The sequence below is a fragment of the Rhagoletis pomonella genome, unplaced genomic scaffold (assembly GCF_013731165.1).
Source record: "Rhagoletis pomonella isolate Grant_MI unplaced genomic scaffold, Rhpom_1.0 Rhpom_scaffold_05868, whole genome shotgun sequence".
NCBI lineage: Eukaryota > Metazoa > Arthropoda > Insecta > Diptera > Tephritidae > Rhagoletis > Rhagoletis pomonella.
Window position 1 is genome coordinate 1 of NW_023464407.1, and position 10,995 is coordinate 10,995.

At 39.3% G+C, this 10,995-nt stretch overlaps 1 protein-coding gene across 1 annotated transcript; it reads left to right on the top strand.

Moving 5' to 3' along the window:
• Nucleotides 1-131: 131 nt before the first annotated feature.
• On the top strand, nt 132-10,103 carry LOC118755309 (vacuolar protein sorting-associated protein 13B-like). Its single transcript, XM_036490154.1, is given in 15 exon segments — nt 132-1,008; nt 1,072-1,675; nt 1,742-2,554; nt 2,556-3,096; nt 3,160-4,049; nt 4,133-4,337; nt 4,415-5,037; nt 5,095-5,555; nt 5,621-7,012; nt 7,087-7,243; nt 7,308-7,529; nt 7,596-8,644; nt 8,747-8,832; nt 9,009-9,273; nt 9,334-10,103. Coding segments are annotated over 15 exon segments (8,748 nt in total). The 5' UTR covers nt 132-331; the 3' UTR covers nt 10,097-10,103.
• The last annotated feature ends 892 nt before the right edge of the window (nt 10,104-10,995 follow it).

The following is a 10,995-nucleotide window of genomic DNA, read 5'->3' on the forward strand; positions in this document are numbered from 1 at the left end:
CGAATATATTTGGGTAATCCCTCAAGGTTTCGAGGATAATCGTAACACTATTATGGTATTTTGTTTTTATTTGCAGTTTCTAAATAAACACCCGGCGTTTGACAATCAAACAGCTGTTTGGTAACGTCATATTAAAAATTCTGCAGTTGATAATTGTTGGCATTTTTTCACAAAATTGGTATCAGTAGTGCAATTTGGAGATGTAACCTCACGTAAAATTACATAAAAATGCACTAAAAATTATTTTAACAGTTAAAGTAGTTAAAAAGGTTGTGAAGAGACGAACTATTCTAAAAATACCAGTGTACTCCTGCAAGCACAGCTAGCCAAGATGTTTCGCATCGAGTCGTACGTTACGCCGGTCATTATGGAGTACGTGGCAAAGTATGTGAAGAACATACGATCAGAGGATATGCAGCTCTCCCTTTGGGAAGGTGAAGTCACGCTGCAAAACCTTGATCTGCGACTGGACGTACTCGAAGAGGAATTGCAGTTGCCTTGTGAATTTTTATCAGGCCATGTGCATGAATTGACTATACGTGTACCGTGGACTAAGATCACTTCAGAACCAATACGCATTATAATTAATACAATTGAATTTGTGCTTAAGCTCAGACGTTACAAGCCAGATGATGTTTCGTCAGCAAGTTCATCACCACAACACAAAGTTGGCGAAATGGCTAAAAAGCGCAAGCGCGCAAATGATGATCAAAATGCTGTACAACAAACAGCAGGATCTGGTATTGTAAACAAAATAATTAACAACATTAACTTGGAGTGCCACAATATAATACTTAAGTATGTGGAAGACGATATTGTCGTGTCAATGAACGTGCAACTTATGCAGTTCGGCGCAGCAGATGAGCGTTGGAAAATGGCCATGACAGATGTTCATCCTGTAAAAGTGATGATGCGTAAATTAGTCAAAGTATCGGACCTTACCATATGTATGGATAAACGTAATTCAGCTGGACACATTGAAGTGTGCCAGGAGCCAATATTATATAGGTATCATATCAAATTCTATTTATGTTTGCAATTGTATCTTTATGTATGTATTTTTTTTTGCAGATGTTCGTTTGAACTGCGCATACTGCGGAAATATAACACCAACACGATGGCAAGTACAAGTGTAATTCGGGTAGGAATATTTACAAAATCGATGGACATCAATATTACATCTATGCAATTTCCAATGATTATGCGCTTGGTAGACATAATGACTGAGTTTGGCCGGCCAAATGGAAAAGGCTTACTAATAGAACAAGACGAAATCTTCGAAGACCAAGAGAATGTTGAAGCTAATAGCACTTCACTCTTACTTTGGGCCTGGAATAAACTGCCATCATTATCATTTGAACCTGGGGACTTCGATGAGCCTGCTGACGAAGAGGTTACCGGTCATTTAAGAGATATTGGTGTATATTTGGAAGAGTTAAACATTAATCTAAAAAACTCTGAGTTGATTGTGGATACATTTGTTAGTAATACTAAACGCATTAAGTATACACCCATTGTACGTTTAACCCTCGGCGGCTTATACTTTGAAAAAGTCTCATGCGAAGAGCAGAATTGGCGTAGTACAAAATCAGGCATCTCATATTTAATAGTCGATCCTTTGGGTTGCTACAGAGTCGATGATATTTCCGAGTCGGCATTGGTTTCGAGCGCTTCTGTAAAATCCCTATTATTTCCAAATCATTTTCGTATAGTAATTTCTACTTTATATATTAATTTTCAGTTGGAAAAAGACACAGGCTTTTTGGATAGTAGCCTCTTCGATGAAAAGGCCGCGGCGTTTAATCTCAGCACATTCTTTAACTACGATGCGTACATGTTACAATATACTGACGAGTACTTGCTGAAGCGCACACCCATTATTGCTTTTGATTCCGTCGAATACAAAACCCCAAAGCTTCGTGATAACCAGCAGCAAGAACTCGACTTGTCAACAGCAGCTGTAAGGGACACACATCTCGCGTATCGTGTACTTTCATCTGGTCTCACGTTCCGATGGAATCAGTCTTTTCGACAGGTTAAACAAACAATACAAGATTTAATTGATTCTTACGACTACTCAGGCTATCATGTAGACCAGTTAGATATGGCTGCGCCGAGCAGCTCAAGCACATCCAAACTGCCACCACCACTAATGGAGGACTACGATGAGCTAATGACATTCATACCGCTTCGCATCTATAAATTTGATTTGAAAAATATAAACTTTGAAATTTATATTAGCACGGAACCAGCAACAGCCACACAAAAGGGCCAACATCGACTGCCGAGTGCATTAAGGCAAGCTATGCCCTACTTCTTGGCACATATTGAAAACGTAGATGGAACTTTGAGTACACCTCTGAATCCCGATAAGCTAGTGCACACTACCTGCCAACTGCCGGAAAAGCCACACGTTCTAATCGATGCTTGCTACAACAACTACGCTATCCATATAAAACAGTTCACCTTATCAATGGAGAACAGGATGCGGAAGACTACTGCCAGATTAATGCATATACCACATATAGAATTTGTGTATTCTGACCTTTTGCAAAAAAAAACATTGGAGGGAAGACATACTTATACCGACAAGAAAAGCCGATTTCAATTGCGAACTCATCATTATTGACTTTAATAAGCGTGATTTAATAATTGCTGAGCGTCTTTTAAATTGTGTGCTTAGCTATAGGCCGTACTTATTGTGGAAAATAGCAAATCAATCGATGCAGTTGATGAAAAACGAGTTACATCCAAATTTGCATACCGAGCTCAAAGGCATTCACGCCGATATCCAATGCTTCCAGAGCTATACCTCTGCATATGCTGAAGTCTATGCATTGCTTTCATATGTGGTAACTTATTCAAACTCCTGTATATCAAAACATCTCTTGCTGGACTCCGAAAAAGGGAATAAACCGAAGAAATGGCTGATGGTGAGCCTGCAATTAAATCCGGAGGGTATCCACTTGACGCCAAATAAAAATGAAGAGCTTATCGCGCTTGCCATATGGGTGGAACCTAGCTCAATATTTGTAGATGTTGCACTGATCGAGTTTTTAAAATATCAAGAAGATTACGATCACACTGTTGAAAAAGGTAAGCAAAAGTATAATGTATAAAATTTTTGAATGATTTTAACTAAACAAATGTTATTTTAAGAACCATCGAGCGAGGTAGAATTGCACACTCAGCAGCTTCACTCACATGCTCCATCACAAACACATGCCAGCTCTAGCCAACCCCCCCGAGTGCACACAAATATAACTGCAGCAAGTGGTACAGGTGCAGGTCCACCTCTTATAAGACGCTCTTCACGTAATTCTCTGCCCTCCCGCAAAATTTCACATCCTGAAGAGACTATACACTTTAGCTCCGAACGCGATGACAAAGTTGATATGGATGCATCGGTCAGCATATTAGCACCGACGTCCACTGAGCCAACGCCCAGCCCACTTTGGCAGCAAATCAAATCTTTAGTTGTCAGCATAGATCTCGGCCACATAAGGCTGCATATAGCAGAAAAAATTAAGTGGTATAGTAATCAAGAGGATATAATAAGTGAATATACCCAAATTCAATTACCGAAAATAGCGATGCGATCCACCAACGCCGAAAATTTATCACGCACCAATCTCCAGAAGAAATTCACAATACATACAACTCCGAAGGACACGATAAATTGGGTGATTGCCTTGTATGGGCTAAGTATTAAAAGGTGCAATTGTCCCGATCTGGGTTCTGTATTGCCAGATGTGTATACCACAATTACTATTGTCGTTACACACAAGACGCTGTTGAAGTCGGATTTAACTTCAACCACGTCAACACTAGCTAGTTCTGTAAAAGAAAAATCCAGTGAACACATTAATGAAGATATGAGAATGTCCGCACATGTACAAGGGGAATCATCTTCGGCGCCACTAACCGATACCACAAAATTAGAATTTACTTCACTCTCAACGCAGCCACCAACCAATTCATTGGAAGTTGATGCCATAACAATCCATGTAGATACGACGCCTATACATTTTCATGTATCGGAAACGAAGGTTTGTCGACCCCTGCCGTGTTATAATTTAATTTAATTATTATTTTCGAAACGGTTGAATTAGTAAACATTTTATATTTGTAGTGCAAGGCATTACATTTACATATGGAGATTCTGAGTAAGGTGGTCACACTAATGGGACCGATGGCACAATTAACCGCAAGCACACAAACCCATACATTTCCACCGCCTATGCAAGTTGTAACTGCATCCGAGGAAAGTGCTGCAATAAAACAGTTTTTGGAGCTAGAAACTAGTTCGTCAGTATCCTCGGTGTTCTTAGAAAAAAGTAAGCAAATGAAATTTTTAACGAAATGAAAATCTAAAATCTTAATGTGGAGCATTGATCGTTTTTTTCTTTCTCAGAAATTCCAACAACCTATACTACTTCTCTATTTTGCCAATGGTCCATTGCGAAGATAATTTTTGAAGTTGCTGCACAAGAGCGCAAGAGTAAGATTGTTTTTGAATTTGAAGACTTACTTTCAACAGTTGACCAGCGTCAAGATTTTACTAAGTTCACCGGCAAGGTTGGGCAATGCAGCCTAACCTATTACATACCCGATATCAATGAGCCTGGCACATGGGTGATCAACAGTGGTTTGTGTTTGAAAATGCTCGGTGAGGTGGCAAATATGCCATTCTTCAATATTGTATACACTTCTGTGGGGCTTAAGAGCTTTTACACGCGCATCGGCGTCAAACCGAAATATGACGCTAATCGCTCAATAGCTGAAGTTATAGTTACAATCCAAGCAATGGAAATAATAATGGATTTGGAATGTTTAAGGGAATTTGTTGGTTCTTTGGGTGTTCTTTTCGTGGCCAGCGGCTGCAAAGCGTGTCCTAGTGCAGAGATGCATAAGCTGGTGCACGCAAATCCGCCGACTGCTTCCGACCTTCCGCTGATTCATTTGGATAGCAAGGGATTTACTATATACACGCCTTTAGCAACAGAGCGCGAGTGTTGTACAGCGGTTATTTGGAAAGTAAACAATATCAAATGCTACTTTATAATACACATTATAACTATTATATTTACTTAGATTGAATCCATTAAAATTACACCCAATTTGGAGAATCCACTCCAGCGCAATCCCTTACGCGCCGATGTGTACAGCAAAGCGGCGCAATTAGGATTTCTAAATACACCCGGTTCGCTGGTTGAAGATCGTCAATATGAGTTGGTTTTACAAAATCTTTCGGTGTCTACTGGTGACTGGATGGAGATTTTGGGTCATATGGCACAGCTAGCAAAAACATTTCAGCATTCAAACCCAGCGGTGGAATGGAATTCCCAAAATCGAGATTCGTCGCCATATATTGCAGATATTTTCACGCATTTCACTTTTATTGGTATCTTCGCGCCTTGTATCGCTTACAACAACGTATTGATTTGCGGTCAGGCGGTGGAATTCAATTGCGCCTCAGATGTTATCGCCACACTCAATACAGATCAGCTCTATGCGTTTGGCTGTTTTATGTGTCTAATAAATAAACTGTTTGCGTGAGTTTGTGTGCGTATTATGTACAACATATTCATTACATAACTTTCTATCTCTCCAAATGTAGTGTTGCCAAAAAAAGTAATAAATCAAGAACTTTTGTTCCTGCGTTGAGAATGCTAAAAGCGCAGCCATGTCAGAGCGAATCTGGCAGTATTTCAAAGACTTCTAGTAGTTCTATACAATGCGCTGAACTACTTATTCTTCCGTTGAATAAAAATACCCGCAACTCTGCATCAGCGTTTGAACCAATAGATGAATATACCGAGCACAATCTGAAAACCGACTCCGGTATTCACTCGCAACAATCACGGCAAGAGCACCTGCCTCAACTCACATCGGTCACCGATTCTGTTGTTCGCAAATTCCCTCAAACTATTTCATTCATAGCCGGCACTTTCACCATAAAGTTATATGAGGTTGTTGGTAAAATGGCAGACACTTCCGAGTCAAAAGGAAGATGCTCTGAAAAAGTAGCTAGGTTGCAATTGGCCCCGTTGCTCTCCTTCTCGGTGTCTCAGCCGAGCTTTATGTTTACGCAAAATATCTACGACAGTATTACGCAGATATCGGTTTTCAATTTAAATATCCAATCAGTACCCGCCATGGGATCACATACTGATGATGCCAACCCGTTTTCGGTAGAGTTTTTGGACACAAGGCCTGGCGAGTTGAGTACCACCGGCATACCGCCTCCACTAGTCACCTTACGTAAACATATAACTAAGCAACGGCTCGTCGAGACCGACGTTGAAGTTGCAAGGCCCATAATCATTACACTTCTGGAAAGTCAAACGATAGTTCTATTGCACAATAATTTAATCTTGTACCAAACCGTTTTGCAAAGTGGCTGTCTCGACCCACGGACAACAAGAGTTGTACAAAAAGCGTCTAAAATTATGCTCATGCGTAATCAGTTCTACGACTCTGACCGACTGCATGCAAAGCTTGATAAAGTGGTGCTGCTGATGAAGAATGAAGGTGATTACGAATGTAAATTAGTGTGCGCTGATACGCACTTCAATGCCACCTTCTTACAGCGCCCAGAAAAATCTATTCTTAAAGCCTCTTTTGGTGCAGTACATGTGCAAGTGGGCGAAAGAATATTTATTCATCCAATTTCTCTGCGTACAACATTTACTTTTGTCAGCGAACCGTGGTACTATTTACCGTTGGTGAGCGGCGCAGTCAAATTGGATGTGGTGCATTTGGATGTAGATATGAGTGGAATAAAAGAGCTGCAGCGCACCCAACGAGGACTGGATAGAATGGCCGCTGATGTCAATGAGCAATGGTTGAGCTTTTTGAGCAACCGCCCTCCAATGGGAAAACCGACAGAAGTGTCTGCTGAAAAGTTGGTTCCTATGAAAATCTCTATTAAAAATTTGCCTGAACTTAAAAATGCAAATAAAAACAAGGAGAAATTGACACGGGAGGAATTTTATCAAGACGACCTGAGGTAACGCCGATACATGATGTTAGCGCATCTGTGCTATATCTAGATACATTACGTAGCTATCTTTCTATTTATAGGGCTGGTGCATTTCAGTTTGTCGATATGACTACAGACACTTTCCTGCCGCTACCTTATCAAATTCAAATAATCAAAAAGAATTATGGCATTATTTGTTGGCGTTACCCTCAACCAAGGAAAATGTGTAAAATTCATGTTTTTCCAGTGCCAATGGCGGTAAGTGGGTTTCGTTTGGTTCCTTTCTTTATTTAATTAAACTTTTTTTATCCCCCCCCAACAGGCCCAAAAGCCAATTAATATACGCTGCCAAATGGAATATTTTAGCGAGTCGCATGAATGTTTTCTGCATTTCAGTGAATTTTGGCTTTCCGAAACCGCATCCAAAGATATTGTATTGCCTGAGCGTGAGATCTGTGCCAACATTTGGCGTGTTGTCATAATGCAATCTTTAGTCGCCGTGAATGGCGAATGCTTTGAGCCCAGTGAAGAGGAGGAGGACAAGGTATATGCAATTCTTATAATGCTGCACTGAACTTTTACAATTGCTTCTTTGCATATTCCAACACAGATTCCAAGCTTAAAAATTGAGGAGCTCCTTAAAATCGAAAGCAACGACGACGAATTCATTTTACATCCAAAAGTGCTTGTAGGCTGCATGCGCATTGACACGGCTTTTCAATCGGAAAGTGTACCTAAACTGCAGGTGTTGCTCTCATGTGCGTCGCTTCAATTAAAACTGCTCAATCAATCCAATAATGAATACAATTTGCCACCCGCTTTGGCCGAATATACACTGGCTCCGTCCAAGCAAATAAGTCAAGCGTTCTTGGTCGTTTCAGTAGAAAATCTGAGCATACATGCGTCTTTCAACACCCCAAACATTTACAGCGTAAATAGCAGTTTGACCGTAAACGTGAAATGTCTAGATTACGGATTTTTGAATATGCTTTCTGTGCTAGAGGACGCAACTTTGCAGAGCTACGTTAGCGTAAACCAACTAAAACGCACCTTGAACATCAACACAGTCTTTGAAAAGTTCCGTATCAATATTGGCCCATCAATACTTCACACTTTACTCTCATCGCAGGTGCATTGGCAAGAGCTATTCCAAGCGTCTGAACCTCAGGAATGTCATGTACTTTTGCCGAAATGTATTATTGTGAATCGTATGCATGCGGTGGTATCCTTTGGGCAAACAGGCACCACAGAACGCATACAACTGCAACCGTTGGAGTGCAGTTTATACAGTTTTAGCAGTAATGGCAGCAACCAAGAGCTTTCCTTTTTCATTGCTGACAATGAGATGCGCATTACTGATGCGTCGCAGTCGGTTGCCATTCCCTTCAAGTTCGATGGTGAGCGCATGCTGCAAACTATTCGTATCGGCGATAAATGTCTCATCATAGAGTCGCAAAAACTGTCATCCACTCAGGTGGTAGTGCTGCTGAAAGGGCAGATTGAGCTTATTTCCATGGTACCTCAAGAGTTGCATGTAGAATTTCGATTTGACGAAAACCAATGCGACGCAGAGAAGCGACCGCTTCAGTATTTGGTAAAAAAGGAAGGTTACGCATCATTTTACGCAGCGGTACAGCGTGTATCAAATGTATCAATGAGGTATGCGCTTCGGAGAAAAATCTTTAAACTGCAATTATTTAAAATTAGTATTTTGTTCTTGAAATAGCGGTACATATACTTACATGGTTTTTATCGTTTCAGACTGAAGATGTTGACTCCAAAGGTGAAAGGACGCACTGGTGATATACCCCTAAAGCCGAATAAAAAATTGCCATGGCTAGTGAAAGGTAGGTATTTCTGGTGGTAACTAATAGGTTTGTTCCACAAGCTACTTGTAGAAAAACTTGAGCAAAGTTCAAACTGTCAACGTATATCAAACAAACTTTAAAACTTATTTGTGGAATGCGTATGTGTAACCTAATATTGGAAAGGAATATGGCGCCTATTTTTTATTTTTTTTCAGTTCCCACATCAAATAACGAATTTGTTAGCTTCTGGGTTCGTGTTGTACGCGAAGATATAAATGAACTTTGTAACGAAGCGTTCGAGCCGCAGCGTATACTCGTCACAATCTGGCCCATATTTGAGGTGCAATCGCGACTACCATGCGCTCTGACAGCCCAAGAGCATTCATTAGGAAAACATTTTGAAATTGAACCATGCGGACGATACGTATTTGATGTACCTGCTACACACCTAACTGAGCACAAAGTGACATTCCAAACCAAGTAAAAATAAAAGTTAATGAAACAATTAAAAAAAAACTTAATTACTTTCTCTCCCCTTAGATATCCTTTGAATTGCGAAAACAGCACAGAGCAAACACTTTCATTGAAATCGATGCAATGGAGCACTTTCTTTTGTTATGATGAGAAAAGCTGGGGTATAGACGACGCGGTCTATAAGCTCAAAACTGCACAAATATTAAGATCAAAATGGCTTCTCAATGATGAAGACGAGTTACGCGTGAAACGCACCTCCTATGGTACCGGTACTGCGGATCTATTGTATGTGATGAAACCGGTAGAAGAATTTTCATGTTCCACATGTCTGGAAGTAACATCCTGGGCGTTGTTCGTCAATTCCACTGGCATAGATGTTGGTATAAGCATAAGTCAATCGAAGAAGCGCACCCTTATCAAATCGAATTGTCTTGAAATGCTGGGAGAAATCACTGGTTCATTCACCGTAGATTTAAACATGGAAGATGCGGGCGTAAAATGGGTTAGCTCAATGCCAATTTACTGTAATGGTATCAGTCAGGGTGCGGCGCGTGGACATGTTTTGCCCGATAACGATAGTATAGATTTTACTATTGTGCATGATGAAAAAATTTATAAACTTGTGCTGGAGTATAGAATTAAAAATGAGCAGCGTGTATTTCGCCTCCGCCCAAAATATATAGTTGCCAACTTCGCGAAGTGCAAAATACAATTATTGGCCTTTGCAATGGATCACAAGGAGAGCGCACAACGACAAACTCTGGAAGAATTTAACGTCGGCGCTACGAAACTGGAATTAACAGAGATACAGTGGGCAGAAAACTGGTAAGTTTAAATATCGGGTTTCAAAAGAGTAAATAAATAATTGTTATTTTTTCACTGATATGCTTTCAGTTAGAAATAAAAGTTAAATTTTGACTTTTATACTTTCGGTCAAAAAGAAAAGTTAAAATTTCACTTTTTAATTTTTTCGGTCAAAAAGAAAAGCTAAAATTTTAACTTTTATTTTTTTATTTGTTTTTGTTATTTATGGCCTTATAACAATTATATTCAAAAATTTTATTGAGCTTGAAACTGTTTTTAATGAAAATTTTTGCGGGAAAAACATTGTTTTAGTCCATGGTGGAATAATAACAAGGTGTTTTCAGTAACTTAACCTCACTTTTTCGGCAGGTCTATTCCGGTCACGCATTTTAAAGTAGTAGAAAAATGTATAATTGCAGGCTTATAAGCCCGAATATATGTTTGTATCGCTTGGAATATTGTATTGTAACTTTAATAAAGTAAGAGCTGTAAAATAAGGCAATTTCCTATAAGACTCAATTATTTTTTAAATAGACTAAAACACATAAATATCGATAATATAAGCGAATTCCTAATTTAACCATGCAGCCACTCTATTCTGGTGTATCAGTAGTCCATTTGGATCAATGTTATGACAATGCAGCAAAAGTTATTTGATATAAAAAATCGCCGTTCCATACGATTTTTGTGTACGTCTTTTTCCATTGATAACCACGATATCTTTTATTTTTTTACATTTTGAGGACAAAAATTATACAATTCCAACAATTTTAAATATTAATATCGTTCTGAAAACACCAAGTTATTTAAAAATCGCGATAAAACGAATTACTAAAATGGAATATTTTAGATACTATTTCGCAACTAATAGTAGTATAAAAATTAAGATCGGCAGCACTGAAAATAAGCATGCCGATTTTGTCA